Source organism: Mchenga conophoros, linkage group LG16 (assembly GCF_057382185.1).
Source record: "Mchenga conophoros isolate Kocher_MC1m ecotype Shallow Benthic linkage group LG16, M_conophoros_male_GT1.1, whole genome shotgun sequence".
NCBI classification, from domain to species: Eukaryota; Metazoa; Chordata; class Actinopteri; order Cichliformes; family Cichlidae; genus Mchenga; species Mchenga conophoros.
The window spans coordinates 32,244,141-32,266,829 of NC_140541.1; the positions used below are offsets into that span (position 1 = coordinate 32,244,141).

The 22,689-nt window shown below is 39.3% G+C and overlaps 1 protein-coding gene across 2 annotated transcripts in view; it reads right to left on the minus strand.

Moving 5' to 3' along the window:
• LOC146557098 (inactive dipeptidyl peptidase 10) overlaps nucleotides 1-22,689 on the minus strand; it is a 155,352-nt gene that overhangs the window by 60,904 nt on the left and 71,759 nt on the right. For both annotated transcript variants that reach the window (XM_085249891.1, XM_085249890.1), the window contains exons 2-3: nucleotides 15,944-16,055; nucleotides 14,823-14,918 (exon numbers count right to left, since the gene is read on the minus strand). In XM_085249891.1, coding sequence (XP_085106017.1) covers nucleotides 14,823-14,918; nucleotides 15,944-16,055 — 208 coding nt within the window. The remainder of the gene's footprint in view (nucleotides 1-14,822; nucleotides 14,919-15,943; nucleotides 16,056-22,689) is intronic.

Here is a 22,689-nt window from a genome sequence, read left to right on the forward strand (position 1 = left end):
AATTTAGTATTAAAAGCGGTGTATGAATGCATAAGCACTTTATGCGCTTCAGTGAGATTGAAAAAGGTCTTTTGATATTTGAAGCCAGGAAGGAAAGCCAGCAAAAATCTGTAACTGTGTAAGCTAACTAACTTATCAATATCACAGCTCTGACATTAATCCACAGGAGAATGAGATGAATTGAGGATTGGATTTATTTTATTAAAACACTCTTTAACAGACAGTTTTAGTTTTCTTTCCTTCTGTTGAAAACTCGGTGGTGTTTGACAGTCAGAACAAAAATAAAAGTAAAAGCAGAATCTAAATGCAGGATAACCTGCATGTAAATTTGGTTTAAGATCCAGAAGTACAAATAGGAACTCTGTTTTAGGATCATAATGTGTACAGAATAATCAAACTTTTGTGGAATTATTAGCTGCCAGTTAAAAAAAAAACAATGAAAGGAATATAATTGTGTCTAAGAATTTATATTTAGTACTGGTGCTCCTCAGCAAAAGACAAAGACATGCTACTGAAAATGTTTAGATCCACGTGCTGACAGAGTATAATGGATCATCTGGGAATAGTGACGCTATTTTCTTGAGAACTGATTGATCAGTGATTGGTGGTGATTTTATACTTGTTGACAGCGTACTCTGGAGCAGGACTACTCAAGAACAGAAAATAAATGCAATCATCAACAAAAAAAGAAGATCAAAATGCAAGTGACCAACAATAAATCTGTATTGCTACATGAGAGGAAACACTTGTGTCATTTTAGGAATCCTTTACAACAATCTGAAAGGAAAGTAAAATGTTGATTGCAAAGCATCTACTGTTAATGTTATTTGTAATGGCTTTTGGCATGAAAATAACACCTCAGTCCAAGGATAAGCACTTCAATATTTTCTGTAATATACTCACATATCTATATTATTGCTAATATATATTGTAATATATCTATATCACTAAAGCACTTCTGGATGGATGCAAACTGCATTTCGTTGCCCTGTACCTGTGCATGTGCAATGACAATAAAGTTGAATTCTATTCTATTCTATTCTATTCAACCACCGACCATGTGTAAAGACCAAAAGTTTAGAATTCCTGGTAGACATTAAACAGATAAGTCCAGTCAAGGCAGTTTTATTTATACAGAACATTTAAAACAACAGTAGGTGACCCACTGTGCTTTCCAGGCAAATGTTTCTGGTCTCCAAAAACCCAAATTAAAAAAAACACGCAAAAGTCACATAAGCAAACATCAAGAAAAAACTTTCCTGGAACGGCCTGTCTAAAAAAAACTCAGTTTTCAACAGTAGAAACAATAACAGGAGTTCCTGCAATAACTCTCATCTAATCCCAAACCAGCATTACAGTCCACGGAGGCTGGAATTCCATTAATGCATTTGACAGGTCTGAATCATTCCAGGGCCCCTGTCTCATGTAAATGTCAACGAATAAGCTCGGAGGCATCAATCTCAGTCAAGAAAGCCGTTGACTTTCAAACACTCAAAACACTTTAGAGTATAATGACAGGAAAATAAATATGAAATACAGACGGATTGCTTGTTTTCAACAGGCAAGCAAATCCTCAAAAGGGCTCTTGTCATTTAGAAACTCCTACCCACAGTAAAACAAACCACAATCCATTTTTTTCCTTCATATTTTATATGCAGCACGTGTAGCAAATCACTGGTTATAAAAAAAACATTTTAAAGCAGAGGTAATTGGAAAAATAGGGCTAGTGTCCTCCTGAGTTGAGGACAATTCCTTGAGAAATTGCTTCGAGGATAACGGCAACATGTAATCTCAGATGTGATTAAAGTGTCTCAACTATTCAATGACTTGCCACTTTTAGGCAGAGGACAAGAATTAAGGAAGTACCCACTGCTGACACTGTTTCAAAACTGACAAAAAGTCATTTATAGCTCCCAAAGTAAATATAACAGGGTGAAGAAAATATTAATGTTTCACATTGCAGTACTTTCACCAAACACTGATGTCCTTGTCGATCACAACTGATCAATTGAGGAGCGAGATTTATTTTAAAGGTTAAATGAATGCACGTCAGGGCTGCAACCAATGATTATTTTCAGTGTCACTTCATTTAACCTTTCTCAAATTAGCCAACTAATCATAGGATCTATAACTTCACATAAACTGCATTTTTGTTGTTGTCAAAAAATCAAAGATATTTACAAGCAGCAAATCCTCGTGCTTGAGAAGCATGAAACCAGAAAATGGGACTTCAGAGATTAATTAAAATAGTTGCCAATTAAACAAATAATCAATTTCTCAAATGCTTCTTTCTGCTTCATTGCTCTTCGGTTAAACTGGAGGCACAGAGTTTGAGAGATGTCAGTATTTGCCACACAGGGACTAGTGCATCTAATGACACAAGATTCTGGGATTTCAGAGCTTTGCTCATACTCCAAATAAAAGTCTGAACTTTTTTTGGCATTTCTTTTAAAATGTGTCAACATCTGGGAAGAACTCAGTTTGTGCTCTGTCACTGTTATTTATTAGACTGAGATGTTGTCAGTTGTTTGCAAGTAATAGCAAGGTAGGGGACGTGTGCTTCAGAGTGCTTAAAGTGCCAATTTTGAAGATTTCTTGTTTAAATAATGTCACTATCTGTCAGCAAATGAGATAACACAATGGTGAACCTATCATACACTGACACAGCACAGTACAGTATTTATCTATTTCCAGTATTGTGATCTGGATGTTAGTGGCTGTTAGTCCTTATAATCCTCTCTCATTATTGTTGTAAAGTTTTCTCTTCCCATGGTTTCCTGTTTTATGAGCCATTTGTGTTTCCCCAGTCTGCATTTTATTGTGTGTGGCTTGATTCTTGGTCCCTTGCTTCTTGATTCATTTTACTTCTTGCTTAATTTTCAAAGATTAGTCCCTGTTTGGTCTTTCTGTTTTCTTTTACCTCCTTCCATATTTCACCCTTTATTGTTGTTTAGATTTCACCTTTTTTCAGGATTGTTGCTGTGTGTATTTAGTCTCAAGATATTTGGTTTTTGTACCATCTTTTGAATTTATTTTATACTTTTGGACCGTGGACTCCATCTGATTTGTTTCTTGTTCATTATGAGGTTGAAAACAAAAGTTTTTTAATTTTAGTAACTGTCGCTCCATTTCATGTGGTGTCTGAAAACAGGTTTTCACTTGATCATTAACTCAAACCATGACACTGGCAACTGGTAAATATTTTCCTCTTTTAAAAGACAAAAATTTGGAGGTTGGAGGTTGGAGGTTTGGGGTTGGCGTTGAAACAAATCGCACCAGAGGCCCATACTTGTGTCATACACATCACAGCAGTTGCATAAATTTTACTACATCATAAGTTAAAAAAATGTGTTGCTTTACTAAGTATAGGCATTGACTTTCTTAAGTTTAAACATTATAAATATCTGGTTGAAATTTTAAAAAATGTCATGATTTGGGTTGAAATGCAACCTTTGCCACATATTTTAAAGCTTTTCTTGGTTGCCATGGTGATATCTCCCTGCTTTCTCTGCATAAAACAGTGCTTTTGACGAATACACTTCCTTTTGAGATGCACTGAAAACATCTGTCTTCATGAAGAAAAAAAAAAGATTTCTGTTTTGGTGACTTTTCCACATTCGGTTATAAGGTTGCACTGGAAAAAACACAACAGTGTCATCGTTAGCATTATTCCACAACAGGTCATTTTGAAATATCACAGGGAGTAATGGGAAAAAAGAAGGAGCAGCCACTGCAAGTGGTTAAATGAAGAGCAGCAGGTGACAGGCTGTACACCTCTTAACTTCCCAGACGGTTACCAGCTTTGATTTTGATCTTTCTACACTGCACAGAGTGACAGTCTGTGAACAGCAAGGCACAATGAAAGACACGCTGGCTCACAGAATGAGCAAAAAAAAGGCCAATTATTCTGACATCTTCCACAAAATGACATGGCTGTCTCCAGAATTCTGTCACCTGTAGTATTAAACTACATTTACCTTGACTATCTTTAATTCTAGGCACTGCCAAGTTGACAACGACTGGTATTGTCAAATAAATAGGTAAGCTAACATTACACAGCATATCTGTGTAGGCCCTCAGTCAGCATTAAACACCTTTTAAAGTTGATGGCAAAGACGTTAGAAGAATGCAAAATGTTTCCGTCTTTTAGCTTTACTTTGTTTTCTATTAACCCCTGAGTGCAAAAGCAGATAATTCCACAAGAACATGTGGAAGCAACATTTCTGCCTGTGATTGATTATTGTGATCCACCTTATACTCCTCCTCGGTTTTATGGAGTGTTGATTCAGTGCATCACATTCTGAATGTTCTTGAGGTCCTTGTAGCAGCTGCCGATATTCACAATTGGATACACTCGCTGTTACGGTTTACTGCAGATAAGCCTTGAAAACTTTGAATCAGTTGGTGAAAGTAAGTTGGCGGTCAGAAAGTCTCAGCACTGGCGGAGCACTGCAGAGCCATTCGTATTAAACAATAACCCTGTCAGAACCCTGCAGATATAATATGAACATATGGTGCTTTGGAGCAATAAAAGTTTGTCTTGTTGTACCTTTCTGATCGAAGTGGACCTAGTAATGAATGAGTAAAGACTTAAAGAGCCCTTGGCAGAGTGTTTATTATGCATTTCAAGAACGCAGTGAAGCAACTGAGAGAGAGACCAGAGACTTGTTTTTCTCTCTGTCTGGCAGAGTTTCTAAACATGATTTTATTTTTGCCTTTACTAGTGTGTATAAAATCTTTATCCCTGATTTGATGCCAATAAGTCAATAATTGGGTGTTCTTTTTGAGCCTGGACAAAAGGTTGACATGCATTTCATTGTGGAGAAGCTATCATGTCTTGTGGTGATAATGTAAATGCATGAGGTGTTTATGATGAAATCAGCACTTAATTAACAGAATATATACATCCCCCAACCACTTTATTATTTATGCCTAGCTAGCACCATGGCTACACATCCATACTCTGAGTTCTCACATTACACCACATCCTACAGGTGCTCCATTGGATTGAATCCTACAGGTGCTCCATTGGATTGAATCCTACAGGTGCTCCATTGGATTGAGATCTGGAGGCTATGGGGTCAATTTGAGATGATTTGACCTTCGTCACATAAAATGTTACCCTGCTGAAAGCAGCCATCAGAAGATGGGTTATATTGTGGTCATAAATGGATGGACATGGTGAGCAACAATACTCTGTGGTGTTTAAACGATCCTTACTTAAATGTGCCACAGAAATATCCCCCATTACACCGCCTCTAGTTTGAATAGAGGTGGTGTAATGGGGGATAAACAGTTTTTGAAATACTCGAGCTCTTTTTAGCACCAACAACCAATTCACGTTCAAAGCCACTTAGCCACCTTTCTTCCCCATTCTGATGTTTGATTTAAACTTTAGCAGTCCTGACCATGTCTGCAAGCCTAAATGTGCTGAGTTGGTGCTGCTCTGATTGGCTGATTAGATCTTTCCATAGACAAGCGGTTAAACAGGTGTGATTGGTAAATGTGTATTGTTCCAAATCACTTAATCTCATGAAAATTAACACATTGCAGACACATATTATATTGTTATAATATAATATCTCTGCCTCAAACAAAACGTATCAGTTCATTTCAGTTTCAGTTGTAAAACTACTTTCAGAAACTAGTTCTACAAAGATCTCATTGAGTTCTGTGTCCTTTTACAAAGAAACCTATATTTTGAAAAAAGCCAATTTTGAAGTGCAAGTTGGCTTCCTCAAAGATTACTCTGGGACTTTTATTCTGCTGAATGTAAGACAGGCAGTATTTGAGAGGACCATATAGATTTGCACAGTCCAACTTTCAGGAGCAGAAAACTAAGCATGACCGAGAGGAGCCAACCGCAGTGGTCCTGTCACACAAAGGATAGCTCAGACAGCTTGAAAGCACCACTACTGACATATGGTGTAAAACCATTCACCAGAGAGCCTCTAAAGAATAAAGTCCTTCCATTATGATGAGTGGTACTTGTGTTGATGTGTTTTTCATGGTGAGTCTGCAGGGAGAGTGCATCTTGGCCTCTTTATAGAAACAAACAAAACTATTAGATTTCTCCCAGTGTCACTTAAGAGTTTCATTTCCAGTAGTTGACTATAAACCAATCAAAATTCACTGATGATAACACTTTGTGTTGAAGAAGTAAAGTTTACTTTTAAATTATTAAAAGGAGAAGGAGAAGGTTTCAAAGGCATGTTTTCAATATCTCTAATTATTATTTCAGTCATTTAAAGCAGACCATATAGTAATTATATTGCAGGCTGTTTGAGCACATGTAAAGTGGGTAATGGAAGAAAACAGGAAAAGAGAAGAACATCCTAAAATTAAATACACATTACATTGCCTTCATTCTGTTCTGAGGAAAACTCTGATTTGGTTTGACACAGTAAGTAAGCAGCTCAGATATGAACTATAGCTTGTCATTTCTTGCCAATAACAAGCTATAGAAACATCCATTATTATTGTAGCCTGATCTATTGAGAAATACAGATAAACAGCCAGTGTTGGGACTAACGCGTTATTAAGTAATGCGTTACAGTAACTACGTTATTATTGTGGTAACGAGCACGGTAACTAGTTATTATGCCGAAACCAGGAACGCGTTACTCGTTACTGGGATTTAGATAGGCTCGTTATTCGTTACTTTGTGTGGTGGCTATCGCGGAGCTTCCACAGATTCAATAACATTAGCAAGTGTTGGAAGCCAGCAGGTGGATGAAGGAAAAGGGAGGCAAGAGGAGAGACCCGAAGCGGCCGCTGGTCCAAGAGTGTCAGGTGAACTGAACTTCGGGTAGTTATAACCTGCAGTCCATCTGGGTCAGATATGAACCAAGTTTAGTATATATCAACTTCCGCCCCCCGTGTGTGGCAGCCTGTTACAGCAGTTCTGCTCATTCTGAGTTTCTTTCTTTCTTATCTTTTTTCTCGTAATTTTTTTATAACTAACGTATTAGTAATTAGACTCTGCAACCATGTTCTACCGTTTTGTGCTAGTCCTGGTCGTTTTTCTCAGTTTATTTCTACTTTTTTCACCCGTGTCTGGGGACCCAGAGCAGAGATCCTTTGTTTACAGTAAGGATCAGCTGTTAGCGCTGAGTCCTGCAGCGGTACTGCCGGCGGACAGACCCGATATTCCCAGCGAGCTGAGGAGGAAAAGACGGGGGTGTCGTGCTGGGAAGGAGCGCCGTCGCCCGAGAAGGAGACGTTATCGACCATCTCTTCCTTCTGTAATTATTGGAAACGTAAGATCTTTGCCCAATAAGATGGATGAGCTCATGTCGCTAACCTGGTCACAGAGGGAGTACCGGCAATGTAGCATCATGATGCTAACGGAGTCGTGGCTAACATCGCTAACTCCGGACACAAGCGTGACACTACCGGGATTCCAGCTGCTGCGAGCGGACAGGACCAGAGACAGCGGTAAGAGGAAAGGAGGGGGACTGGCAGTTTTTGTGAACGACAGATGGTGTAACCCTGGGCACATCACTGTAAAAGAGCAACTCTGCAGCAGAGACATTGAGCTGTTAGCCGTTAGCATGCGTCCGTACTACCTGCCCCGGGAGTTCTCGCATGTTATCGCGATAACAGCGTATGTCCCCCCCTCGGCCAACGCGGATGCAGCCTGTGACTCTCTCCACTCTGTGGTCAGCAGACTGCAAACACAATCACCGAGAGCCCTTCTCATAATATCAGGGGACTTCAATCATGCCTCACTGGACTCCACACTGCCCACCTTCACCCAGTATGTGACCTGCCCAACCAGAGTCAATAAAACACTGGACTTACTGTATGCCAATGCAGAAGAGGCATACAGTTCATCACCTCTCCCTCCCCTGGGCAGATCTGATCACAACCTGGTGCACCTTGTCCCTGTGTATGAGCCCTTAGTGCGCAGGGAGCCACCAGCCACCCGCACAGTACAGAGATGGTCAGAGGAGAGCGAGGAGGCTCTTAAGGATTGTTTTGAGTCGACTGTGTGGGAGGTGATTTGTGATGACCACGGTGAGGACATCGACAGCCTTACTACATGCATTACTGACTATATAAACTTCTGTGTGGATAACACTGTACCTACCAGGACTGTACGGTGTTTCTCCAACAACAAACCTTGGATTACCCCAGAAATTAAAACCGTCCTCAAGCAGAAGAGGAGGGCCTTCAAATCCAGAGACAAAGAGGAGTTGAAAAGGGTGCAGAGAGAGCTGAGGGGACTGATAAGGAATGGGAAGGAGAGCTACAGGCAGAAGATGGAGTACCAGCTTCAACAAAACAACGTTGGTGAAGTCTGGAGAGGCCTCAGAACCATCTCGGGCCACAAACAGCAGAACTCTCTGCCTGGGAGGGATGTGAGATGGGCAAATGAACTGAATCATTTCTTCAACAGATTTGACTCAGCCATGAGGCAGTCTGCAACATCGGCTGCAGACTCACCCACCCCCACTGCTGCTGTTCCACCTCAGACACTTCACACCTCCTCTATTCACCCTGCTCACTCCCCCCCACCCCCAACAACAGCATCCAATACACACTCAACACAAGGCTCCAGCCTGTCTCTCTCAACCACCCAGGTTAGGAGGGAACTGAGGAGGATTAATGGCAAGAAGGCAGCGGGTCCAGATGGCATCAGCTCGAGGGTCGTCAGGTCCTGCGCGGACCAACTGTGTGGGGTGATGGAGCACCTCTTCAACCTGAGCCTGAGGTTGGGAAGAGTCCCACAGCTCTGGAAAACCTCCTGTGTTGTACCAGTGCCAAAGACTTCACGCCCCAAGGACCTCAACAGCTACAGGCCGGTGGCTCTGACATCCCACCTGATGAAGACCCTGGAGCGGTTGGTCCTGGCTCAGCTTCAGCGCCTAATAAGCTCATCACTGGACCCACTTCAGTTTGCCTACCAGCCTGGCATTGGAGCGGATGATGCCGTCATTCACCTCCTACATCGTTCCCTCGCTCACCTGGAGACCGCTGGAAGCACTGTGAGAATCATGTTCTTTGATTTCTCCAGTGCCTTCAACACCATTCTTCCCTCGGTTCTAAAGGACAAGCTGGTGAACTCTGGAGTGGACCATCACCTCACTACCTGGATCCTGGACCACCTCACCGACCGACCACAGTATGTGAGGACTCAGGGCTGTGTGTCGGACAGGGTCGTCTGCAGTACGGGGGCCCCACAGGGAACGGTTCTGGCTCCGTTCCTCTTCACCATCTACACTGCAGACTTCTCCCACAATTCCACCCAGTGCTTCCTGCAGAAGTTCTCTGATGACTCTGCAATAGTCGGCCTCATCACTGATGGGGACGACAAGGAGTACAGAGGTCTGACCCAAGACTTTGTGGACTGGTGCCAGCTGAACTACCTCCAGATCAACGCCAGTAAAACCAAGGAACTGGTGGTAGACTTCCGCAGGCACAAGCATTCTCCACTGCAACCACTGAACATCCAAGGTATGGACATTGAGGCTGTGGACAGCTACAGGTACCTTGGTGTTCATCTGAACAATAGACTGGACTGGACTCATAACTCAGACGCCCTCTACAGGAAAGGGCAGAGCAGGCTGTACCTGCTGCGGAGACTCAGGTCGTTTGGAGTGGAGGGCCCACTCCTGAAGAAATTCTATGACTCTGTTGTGGCTTCTGCTATCTTTTATGGCGTGGTCTGCTGGGGCGGCAGCATCTCTGCTGGGGACAGGAAGAGACTGAACAGGGTGATCCGAAGGGCCAGCTCTGTTCTAGGATGCCCTCTGGACCCAGTGGAGGTGGTGAGTGACAGGAGAACGGCGGCTAAGCTGTCATCCCTGATGGACAACATCTCCCACCCCATGCAGCAGACTGTGACAGCACTGAGCAGCTCCTTCAGTGGGAGACTGCGGCACCCACGGTGTGGGACGGAGAGATTTCGCAGGTCTTTCCTCCCCACTGCTGTCAGACTCCATAATAAAGACTTTAACTGATCAAGCACACACATCCATACATATGCAATAATACTAAGTGCAATAATCCTTTCTGTCATCGTTGTATTTTTACTCAGTTGTATATAGTATTTGTATTTGTATTCTATTTTTATCTTATTGTATATTTATTTTATTTTATTCTACTGTATATAGTATTTTATTTTATTCTATTCTGTACAGTTGTGTACTGTATTTATTCTTATTGTATTCTAATTTTTGCCTCATAACTTTTGCACTGTCCACTTCCTGCTGTGACAAAACAAATTTCCCACGTGTGGGACTAATAAAGGTTATCTTATCTTATCTTATCTTATCTTAAGTTTAGGTGGAGTTTATTTTCGTTGTGTTGACTTTTTCGTACTGCGTACTAGCTAGCATGACGGGGTTTCTATACAGCTGGGTGGTGCTATGTTACTGATGTTGAACTTTATTTTGTTCATAAGGTTAATTATTAGAGTTGCCAACCGTCCCGTAAAAAACGGAATCGTCTCGTATTCAGAGAAAATATTACGCGTTTCGTATTGAGGTGAAAAGGAACAGTTTGTCCCAGACTTCAGCTACAATGACAAAGACACAAAGCTGGAGTTACTCTGTGTGTTTGCTGCACAGCTGCCTCTTCTTCTCTCATCCTCTCACCCTCCCTCTCCTGTTTCTACTTCAATCATGAAACTGATCAATGATCAGCTGATCGGCTTTTCTCTCTTGTTTATTTATTGTCCACTTTGCGCCAGAAAGAGGAAACCAGCAGATGTCGCGGTAAACAACAGCAGTACTTTTAAGCTTGATCAGCTGTTGTTAGAATTTATTTAATATTAATTTCTAGTATCAGCTGATGTTGGCTGGAGCCACAGCTGTAAACCTGCTGGTCATGATATCGGTTTGAATATGTGGTGAGAGGGAAACATGAAGATGAAACCAGGAGATGTCCTTACTGAATCATCAGAGCTGAACAGGTGATGGAGAAACAGGTTTACCTTTTAGGTGACATGAATGAGTTGAAGGGAAGTTATGAACTGTTTCTGAGAGATAAATAACACCAGGATCCTTTTCTAAATAGCTGACAGCTGGTAACTCTGCAGGGGCGGGTCTAGCAAAGTGTTGCCAGGGGTCCATGTAGGGCATTTAAAGGGAAAGGGGGGCACAAGGAAATACTTTCTTATTCTCATTTAAAATGTCTCACTTTTAAAAAAATAATTATCTGAGTCTTACAACAAACAATTGATAGATTGATGCATATATACCATCAGAACAGTGTACATCACTGTCACAACAGCGTTTATTTTCATTCAAAGGCTTTATGATTTTTCCTATAATGGTGGGCCAGTCTCTAGTCAAAATGCCCGGGGCGATTTTTTTGTCCCAGTCCAGCCCTGTATGCAGCTCATCTTCAGTCTGGTGTTACCTACATCTTCCAATTCAGAAGGCAGAATTTCTGAGTTCTGAGTACAATCGAAAGCACCACGACTGCAGTTTTTGTGTTGGATGTAAAAAGCAGGCTAGGATAAAATCAGGCGTGGGATTTCTCTCGTGGAAATGTGCACATTATTTTTTCCTTTCTATTGGTAGGTGGCACAGTGCACTTGTGGCAAGTAAGCAAGCTAGAAGACTGGCAATCTTGCTGGGTATCCAGTTACGGAAGCAACACATTAACAAGAGAATTCTGAGTAAAACCAAAGTTACTTTCCCTAGTAACTAGTTACTCTGAAAGTAACGAGTAACTTGAAGTAACTGAGTTACTTTTGATAGAAGTAACTAGTAATGTAACTAAGTTACTAATTTAAAGTAACTTACAACACTGTAAACAGCATACTCAAATAAACCTCCCATTCTTAATCCACATGGTTTATTTTGATGTTAGCTCCACCGTGTGCAGCTATAACAATTGAAACTCTTCTGGGAAGGCTTTCCACAAGGTTAGAATTGTTAGCAGTAATTGTTTATGGCAATTTTTTGAAAATTCTGGAAGAAGTACATTTGTGAGGTTTGTGAAGTCCAAGTTCCTGAAAGACAACCCCACACTATAATTAACACAATGCAGTCAGACCCGTATCATTCTCCTGGCATCTAACAAATCCATTGCCAAATGGAGAAGTGTGATGTCTCAATCCAGAGAACATGTCTCCACTGCTCTCTATAGTCCAGTGGCAGTGTGTGTTACACGACCGCATCGAATTCAAAGATCACTGAGCTTCTGGACACTCTGGTGTGCAACCTGGCGGAGCTGGATTGACTAAAATAATAATGTCCCAGAAGGTTTTCTAGTGGATTAGGTCAGGTTGGTGTGGTAGGTAGGCAATGTTATCAATTCCTTCATCCAGGAACTGCCTACATACCTGCAAATTGGTCCAATGATTTCATCTTGATACAAAATGACAGTCAGAGTGCCATTGCCCAGCCTCCATGGATATGCCTCCCCAGACCATCACTGACTCACTATCAAACCGGTCATGCTGAACAATCCATGCTCATTAGACTTTCCTGGGAGGCACAGCAAAAGTGTCTGAAACAAATTAACAAACACCTCTGACACTTAACTGATCAGATCTATATCCCTAAAGTTTAAATGAGTTGATGCTATACTCTGATCAAAAAGTGTTATTTTCTTAGCCGTGTATATACTTTATGTAAAAATAATATAACTGCGTGGGGAAAAAAACAAACTGTAACATCAGGTCAAGTTTGATTATCAAAATTATTGGAGCTTTGGTGGATTATAAAGATTGTGGTGGGGAATTTTATTTTGCTCTCTCTTTAAAGTCTTAGAGTATCCAGAGTGAAATTGTTTGCTTAGCTGTACCATAAGGTTTTGAGCAAAGGGTTTAAAGCAGTCTGAAGTCCTTAGTGGCAGTAATAACCTCTGATTACCTTGTTTCACCACTGTGCTGGTATAACTCAATGAGTTGAACAGGTGACATAGATGGAAGATATTTACTCCCTGTCTTCTGCCTGCTCTCTGTTGCAGCTTATGTGCCGTCTCTTTGCTAAAAAGCTGTACATATGATGTATGTCTTTCCAGCTTTAACACATTACTAACTCAATAGAGTGCAGTCAGGTCTACTACATTACATGTACTATATGCTCATAAGGTTACTGGAACCCTGCAAGAGGCAATACAGCAGTCACATTCACAACACTATAATCTTATTGGAATGTACATGTATAAATTAAAAGTGAAACATTCTTAAATATACTTGAGGTGCTGCGAAAGCTATTTTCACTCATGCACTGCAGCCTGAAATTATGTCGACATTACCCAGTGGGGGTGGATGAGAGAATGCAAATGTCCATCTTAGTTAAATGGTGTTTTACTGCCAGCTTCCTAATGCAAAGTCTGTGTGATGTCTGAGCCCAGGTAATAGTGCAATGTATTCACACCTTGTGTGTAGTCATCCTGTGTGCTGCCTGATTCTCTTGAAGTTTGTAGGAGTACATGCATGAAAACAGCTTAAGAGACAAGCTGGCTCACAGTTATTTACAATCATAAAGAGTGAAAGTAATGGTCAAAGAGACTAGTGGGCAAATAAATTTGCAGATGCTGTATATATATATATATATATATATATATATATATATATATATATATATATATATATATATCTCACAGTGACTGCATTTCTCAGTGACTTTTTTATATGTTAGACATATAAAAATGGCTAAAATACAGTCTCAGTGAATATAAATACCATAATAAAAAAACTAACTCATCCTATATGATGTCCCTTTTTGCCATAATATACTTATTAAGGGTTTACGTGACATAGTTGTACTTCCTGTCATCCTTACTTTACTGGGCTTTAGAAATTATATTGTAACAAATGGGAAATATAGCACTTTTATGTTATTCTAATGTAATTTAGTTTAAGCATCTACAAAGTAAATAACTGTTTACAGCACAGAGATTCAAGCTTGACTAAAGACTCCTTATAAAGATAAAGACTCTCTTTGTAGCATCCCAGTGAGGCCACATTTTACCTGAGGAATTCATCCCTGGATCATTTACAAATATCCAGAATACCGCTGTGATTCTTCTCATCGGGTACCCTAAAAGATCCTGTATGAAAACAATGCTGTCTTCACTGCACCGTTTCCCCATAAAGTTTAGGGTTTAATTTAAAATTTGGCGGTTACTTTCAGAGCCTTCCATGGTCAGATCAGTGAGCTACTACTAAAATCGTACGTAACATCTGGATGTATGAGGTCTGCTGATTGATGCTTAAAGATCCTGGTTAAAGGCAAAATGACAATGTGCTTTTGAGGATGTGACCCCAAGTCCTGGAACTCACTTCCACTGAACATAAAATCTGTGGACACTATTGATACCTTTAAGAACTTAAGCTCCACCTGTTCAGGGTTACCTTTATTTAGTTTATACCATCTTAATTGTCGTGTTTTTTCTGTATTGTAAAGCACTTTGTGACTTCTGCTTTGAAAAGCACTTTGAAAAAAACTTCATTCAATTCAATCTGGATCTGTTTTGCTAAAAGAAACACCAGAGTGATGAATGCAAGTTTATTTGATTGTCTTCTACCTGAACAACAATTAAAATGGAAGAGCAGAATGAAAAAAGAAACACTAAAATTAAATAAGCCTTTTAAAAATACCTGACACTTTGTCAGGAGTTATAGCAATCCATTTTGCAATAAAAGGCCTTGTCTACTCAAGAAAAACAAGAGTGTAAACCCTAATCACGCTGAATGCAGGGCACTTTTATGGCTCACTCTGTTGAGAAGGTAACCTGTACTATTGTAATAACATGTCAACTTTCATAAACAGTATTATAGAGTGAACTTTTCAGATAACTTCAGGTCTTTACAGCGTTGACTTGGGGTCTGAATTCTGGTGTTTTAACATACTCACCACTGATCCACTTCGCATCAGGATCATGTATTTGGAATTTTTTTTCAAAAAGGTCATCCAATGTCAGTGGTGTACCAAATAGTTTACCACCATCATCTAAGAAGAAAGTCAAAAAGAACAACAACAAAACAGTTGTTAAGTATTTTCTGGTAATTTGGTGTTTAAATTAAAAAACAAATCTATAATTAAATTTCTTCAGTGCAGTGAGGAAATGTAAGATGACATAAAGATAATTAAATAATGTTTAGTCATACTTGCACAAACGCCATTTTTCATAACTGATTGGGAAGCAAAAAATTCTGCTGAGTGACAACTCAGGCAGTAAATCCCTTCCAGATGTTGTCTTACACAATCCTTTCTTAATTTTTTTCATAACCTTTTTCTCACACTTTCCCAGATAAACAATTAAAACCTGAAGTGATTTACCTCAGTCATTGTCTTCTGTGCTGTGTACATTCACTGCAGTGAATTAATAAATATGCTAATGAAGGCAGAAAAACAGGAGTTTGCAGACAGTATGCAAATTAGGAAAGACACTATTGTAATATAGCCAAGACTGATCCTTAAATACAAACTAAATAAATATCCACTTTTTTGCAGTGTCAATGCTAATTCTCCTGGCACAACTTACAAGTGATGGTAATTTGTCATTGTTCACTGATTTTTAAGGTGCCAGTCAAACGTTTGCCCCAGCAGCTATACACTCATGTTAGGCAGTGATAAGGGTACATTACATGTGTTTGTAAATGTGCATGCAGATCTGATAAGAAAAGGAGAAGTTTTATTTATCTGATTGTTTTACAAAATGTTTAAAGCCCATAAACATTCTAAAGTGATATCCACATCAAGGTTATCTACTTTTCACCATGTCAGCTGAATCAAAGCTTCAATTCTGAGCATTTGGCTCAATAAATGTTATTTACTGTATGTGCATGTGCGAGGGACTAGTCCTTGAGATTAGCATTTGTTTTTTAAGAACATATGCCTACACAAAACTACAAAATTAAATATAAAATTAAATATAACATGAACCTACATGTGACAAAATAAAACAATTTATTGTTGACAAAAGTCAACGATAATTTATTAACTAGATGTGACTCATCTACATGGGGTCTCACCTTTTGACAGCAGAACAATGGACAGTCCGATGAGTGACAGCACCACTGCAATAACCAGCAGAGAGATGCCAATGCCTTTCCAGTTTCTGTCTGTTGCAATAGGTCCTACGTTCTACACAACAAGAAAAGAAATCAGAGAAATAGAAATAGAATATCAATCATAATGACATATTAATACAATTATGATCATGAAAATAATGATGATAATACTATAAAATAGTAACATATAGGAGATAAATATATTAGACCTTCCTCATCTGCGGTTTGCTGAATTTTTAGCCACACATGCTTACGTGGAAGTTATGGATCATGCAAAGTATTAATGGTAGAACACACTGAGCTCAGTTCAGATAAAGGCCAATGTTTGTACCTAGCCTTCTTAAAAGCAGAATTCATATTAAGGTGGAAATGTTTTTAGGAAAAACATGGTACAACTGAACAATTTCTGCTCTAATTGTTTTTATTCAGCTCTTTCTAAACCGTTGCTTTCAATATGAAATTACTCAGTGCTCATGGCTGCAACACTTGAACACTTACATTACTTTTATTTTTACTATGCACATTACTGCTTACTTTTCAGCCACTCGGTGTAGTTTTAATGAACCTGATGGGGATGAAAATAAAGTACTTGATATACAATTCTTGGTAAGAAAAAGTAAGTAAAAAGAACCACAGAGGATCCCAGTCATATTCAGCACCTTGTGAAGGTCATTAATTTGTCACATGCTCATAGAAGGCTAGACTGAAAGATCTGCTTTCTCACTACCTAAAAATTAAACATTCACAATGACAAACATCATGCTTACTGTGTTATGTTTTCCAGATATAGATTTTTTAATGTGTACAATGTGTTTATGAATGTATGATTGTTTATTAATGTAATGTGTTTATGCTGATTTCCCCCTTCATTTTCACTTTCTTGGCTCAAATAAAGCTTTTCTCGTTAGTCACTCTCAGTAGTTTTTTCTTTTTGTTCTACAAAGCAATTTGATAGGGAAGGCATGATTCACACAGTCGCTTTGCAACACTTCATCTAGAGATGGGATTTCTGCAAGGCACTGATGTGAGCTTTAATCTTGAAGGACCATTAATTAATGATTTTTGAGGCTGATGAACTGACAGGTCTTCCTTTCCTGGGGCGGTCCTCACGAGAGCTGGTTTCATCAGAGGTTTTTGAGAAGCTTTGAAGTTCTTCAAATTTTTTACACACTGAATGACTTTCATGTTTTAAAATAATGATGAACTGTGTTCCTCCTTTATTTCATTGAGTAGTTCCTGCTAAAATACAGACTACAGAAGAAGCTGAATTGGGTTAAGCAGAACAGAAGTAAAATTCCACCCATTAACTTTGACAAGAAAAGTTAAGAAATAATTTCGCCTAACTGCTCAACCCCATATCATGGCAAAGTGTGCATGCGTAGACACGCCAGTCCACCATGCCTCTCCAAAGCGTGAAATGGACATACATGCAGAAGTTGCGGTACCAGCAACACATTAAAAGCCAAGATGTTGCTAGTGACCAACAAAGGTATGAAGTACATTCCAGGGTCGTTCTGTGCCACAGACAATTAAGCTTGGTGGCTAACATGTATTTGCATCTGAATGTGTTAATGTCTGTTTAAAGGCTCTCCCTTTGTTATTTTTATATTGGTTTGAAATAAAATATGTCCCTCTGCTGTTACTGCAGCTTGCAAGTCCATTGGAATGGCAAAGCGTGAAATGGACAGTGTGTGTATTGCACACACTCTGAAACATACTGATACTGGTGTGAAACACTTTATGAAGCTCCAGTTTAAGGCAAATACTGACTGCTTACAAGTATGTAAAACTATGTAATTTTAAATATGTTATTTAAAAGTTAAGATGTCTCTAGTAGGGCTGAGTATAGTCACTGATTTCTATAATGGATTCGATTTCGATTCACAAGGTCCCGATTCGATTCATCTCTGATTCTCTTGTGAGACTTCATCAGAGGTGTAAGTGTAACACTGGGTTACATAAGCATCAGAGCAGGTGCCTTTGTGTCAAAGGAACTGAGGATAAAACACAGAAAAACATGAAGGAGATTTTCCTGGCCTGACTTTTTATAGCAGATAACCTTAAAAATATTCTGCAGTAGATCATAAAATGAAGAAAACCATGAATCAACATATGAACATTACCTGATGCTGCTGAAGTGAAGCAGAGCAAAGTTAAAGAAGTTTTTATTAGAGACATAACTCAATGTTTTGCAATTTGGCATAATTTGTAAAAGTTCAAATTTCTTTGGTATCGAACAGCAAAAATTATAATTTCTTGTCAGATGTCGTTTTAAAAAAAATGATGGTGAGCAATAAGCAGGTAATTAATGCAGAAAACTGAGATTTATGATGGTGAACTGATCTTGAAGAGCTGTGCAGGAAGTGTGATTTTATCATGGTGGGAGCAAAACAGCAAAAGTTAGAAGGAACTAATGACAATGTTTTTCAAACATAAAGCATAGTTTTGATCTGCTTTTGCTGCTGGTTCAGTGAATTTTGGTTGTTTTTTTGAAACCCACCCCAACTCTCCAGTACTTTTTCTGCAATAATTAATACAAACCTTAAGCTTTTAAACTCAGTTTGATATTTTATTTTCCTATTTGTTTGTTTCATTTGTCCTTTCCAGTTTCTACTGTTCTTACAGTTTGATATTTTCGAAATCCAAATATTCATGAATTTCAGGCACACAGTTGCTTGTTTTGTCAAGTAGTTTTTTGTTACTTGAAAAGGTTAGGGCTGTATTATTATTCATGCTATGCAGTTACACAAAATAACAAATGTGTAGTAGTAAAAAGCAAAATGACTTGGCATGATATTCATATAACATTTCACCATACCAGGCTGGTTTTTTACTGTGCTGAGTTTGATGAATGCTTGCATGTAAAGGGGTCAAAACCGCTCTCTGTAGACCAGACCCATTTCTGGACATGTCTCAAACTCTATCTTCCTGTCATCAGTTATACAGCCTTACTTCATTTGCTTTGACAGAGTGGTGTTATAAATAAATCTGTCTCGCCTACAGAGCCGCAAGCTGCTAAATCTCTTCTGTGTGTTTATATTTGCTTTCAAAACCCTTTAATTAGGAATATGATTCCAAGATAAACATCCTGGAGCTTCACCATCACAACATCGCCTGCATTTCTACTCTACAACTTTAACCATACACCCAGTCCTTGTGGCATATAGTTATTAAATTTCTGGATCAGTCACAGCATAAAAGTAATTTTTCCACAGTGGACACTTCTCCTCTGGTGTTGGTTGAGCATGATTTTGTTTGTGGCATCTTTGTTCTCGTTGTTTTGTTTGGCGTCATTAACTAGAGAAATCCTCATTACACATCAGGGAACATTATATGTCATTACGATTTCCCCCATCACATCGTTATACAGTATTCCAGTCATACACTGAGGCTTTTATGTTCCTCATATCCTGCAATTCTGGGAATCCCATTCTCCCCTGCTGTGAAAATGTTGCTTGGAATAAAATGTGTCCATATTAAAAAACTGATTGAAAATGCCATTAAATAGCTCCAGTTTGAGAGTCTGAATCCAGTTTGATGTAGGTCACTGTGAGAATTCCAGAGCACTTGCAGCCAAGAAAACACAGAAGCAAAAACAACTGCACCCCTCTGAGAACACACCTTAAGATGTTTATATTTAAAGCTGTAATTTTATTGGACCATTGGTTGCCCATTTCCTTTGTATAATTTGTTACACAATGTACTTCCACTTTCTGAATGAAATTTAAAGAAAACATTAACATAAAAACCCATGAATTAAATGTTCTCCTCACATTAGGATTAAAGCTTTTTTGTAGGAAATATCCCATCCAACCATTTTCTTAATCATTTATCCAGCTCAGGGTCAATGGTGGGGGCTACAGACTACCCCAGCTGTCACAGGCTGAGAGCGACAGTACACCTCCTACATTCAATCCTACTGACAATATAGAACTACCAATTATCCTAACATAGTGACCTAACAGGAAGATCACTGGTTCAAGATCAGAAAAAGACACAAATCTCTGGGAGGCTAATGTTGGGAAGGGCATCCATGCTGTGAAGGAGATATGCTTCATATAATAAATCTTTGCAGACACAGGGAGAAAATACAAACTCCGCTCAGAAAGTCCCTAGCCAGGAACCTTCTTTCTTTGAGCGTTCCTTTATATTTATAAAATATCTGCAGTAACACAGCATTTAAAGTTATGTCATTACAAAATTCTGTCCAATCAAAAGACAGCATCCATCAGGATTTTAAGGTTGTTAAAAAAAACATTTCCTACACCTCAGGTACTGAGCTGTCACAAGCAGAAGCTCAACAGGCCTTAATTAACTTCATATCTAATATCGGCTGTGGTATCCAGCAATCAGACTGTATACAGGTACTGAAATAAGCAACTGAGATATTACCCATTGGTTTATGAAGTACCATTTTGAACCCTCAAGTTTAGTGAAACATACACCATATTAGAGGTTTACATTGGCAACAGGAACTGGAAATTTCCACTAGCAACGTGTCAGGCATGTAGTGATGCCTAACTATTGTGGCCTCTGGTGTGGATGCCCCCTTAACTGGATCTGGACAAGAGGTCAATGCTCCTGTCCAGATTATAGTCCTCATAGAAGTTGTTTTTAAATGGGAGTACACTGGATCCAGAGATTTTTTTGTTCCCAGACAGCACTTTGTACCTCAAGACACATGTGGCTTCATTTTTCCAAGCCACTGGCTATGTCCATCATTTATATACAGTTTATGATTTTAACTTGTAAGTACTGCTCTTGCACTCAGTGGGTAATGGTTGCAATGTAATAGATGTCCATTGTTGTCAGGTGCTTTAACATTGATTCTGTATAGCAGCTCGCAATGATTTGTGTGAATATGATTGACTATCATATCAAATATAGATGTATAGATTTTTCTGACTCTTTTGAGTCAGAAAAAATGTGATCGTATATCTCCCATATGAGACACTGGAGATAGCTTCTCCTCATCTTTAAGATGCCAACGCCTTCTGTTTCTCTGCACCATGCCAGAGGGCTTCCTGGTTACAAAGCAACACCATAAATCCAAACAGATACTCAATACTGCATAACCTGTCAAGAGAGGCAAAGCATTTCCTCTCTGACTTCCAACAAACTGAAGTGCACATACTGTTTCTCTTTTTTTCTTTGTGACAGTACCATGTGATTTTTACCTCAAGTGAAATGCACTCCGCTATCTGTAGTATTGTGCCAGGTGCTGTTTTGAAGATACACAGCTGATGAAATTGAACTGCACAGGAAAAGAAGACATAGATGGGAAAGCTGTATTATGTTACAGAGCAGCTAATCTGTGTCATGATCTTCATCTGAAACGAAGGCCTTTAGTTCCCACTGTGTGCCTCTGGATTCTTTAAGGGAGAAATGAATGTAAAGCATCCTTACTGCCAGACACACAAGACAAACAGCAGTCACCTTTGTCTAGCTCAGTGACACAGAAGCAACAAAGTTCAGAAGTAACCTGGTGTTTATCACAGTGTGACTTCCTGTTCTATGTTCTTCAGGTCAACAAGAAACCAGGCCTCCTTTATCAGCCACTGAAACCTAGCTCTGTAACTCTATGCACACCATTTTGTTAGTCTGTGTGGTGAATGAAAAAAAGCAAAATGTATTTCAGGTGCGAGTTTGTTGATGTTTGTATTCCTCAGATTATATATACCGGTAAATAAATCCAAAAATATTACTCATAAGCATTTTCAGCTAATTATCCATGTGTCCGTCATGGGCTCAGTATTCTAAGCAGAGATACGCAGACCTCCCTTCTCCTGCAACCACTTCTAGTATCTCTGGAGGGACACACAGCATGCCCTGGGTCTTCCCCAGAGTTTCGTTTTAGTTAGCGATGCCTCATATACCTCACCTAATGGGTGTCTAGGAGGCATCCAAGTCAGTTGTTTGAGCTACCTCAACCAGATCATTGGATCAGTTCAGATTGATCTGGATCAATGTAGAGGAGCAGCAGCTCTCTGAGCCTCTCCCAGATATCTCTAAGGCTAAGCCTAGATACCCTTCAGAGAAAATGAAGAAAGTTTGCTTCTGCAAGCTAAATCCTACAGTATATCTTATTCTCTCAATCACCACATACAGCACAAATAAGCTAATGGCTGAAACGTTTCTGTAGCACACTCATATTGACAGCTTAAAACAATCCAACTGTTTAGGTTATTTCAGCCTACATACAATTGCTTTGTAACCAATCTCCATTACAGCTGCTCCATTTTAAGCTGCTTTGGACAGGGCTGCGATCATTGCTGTACTGTGTTGTGATCCTGCACTGTGTTTTTTGCTGGGGTCTTGCTGCAGCTCCCCAAACTTTAGTTTGACTGAATGATGTAGCTACTTTTCAGTCAGTTTCATTCAATGTTAATCCTCAGACAGAGGGTGTTTTCGAGAAATATTATATTTCTCTTATGAAATATTGAGTCCTAGAATAGAATCATAACACTAATTATGCATTACTGCATTATGCACAAAAACATTTTTTTTTTCTAGTAAAGTGATACAGACAGAAATTTATAATAATTTTACAATAATAAAAGGCACACTGCCTGAAATAGATCATTCACCCATTAATAATCTTATATTTGTGCTACTGCGGCAGCTTGCCATTTTGAGAGTATTTATATCTGCTCTTGATATCATGTTATCAAGAGCAAAGTGCAGAAAAAAGGGACGGACTTTTCAAA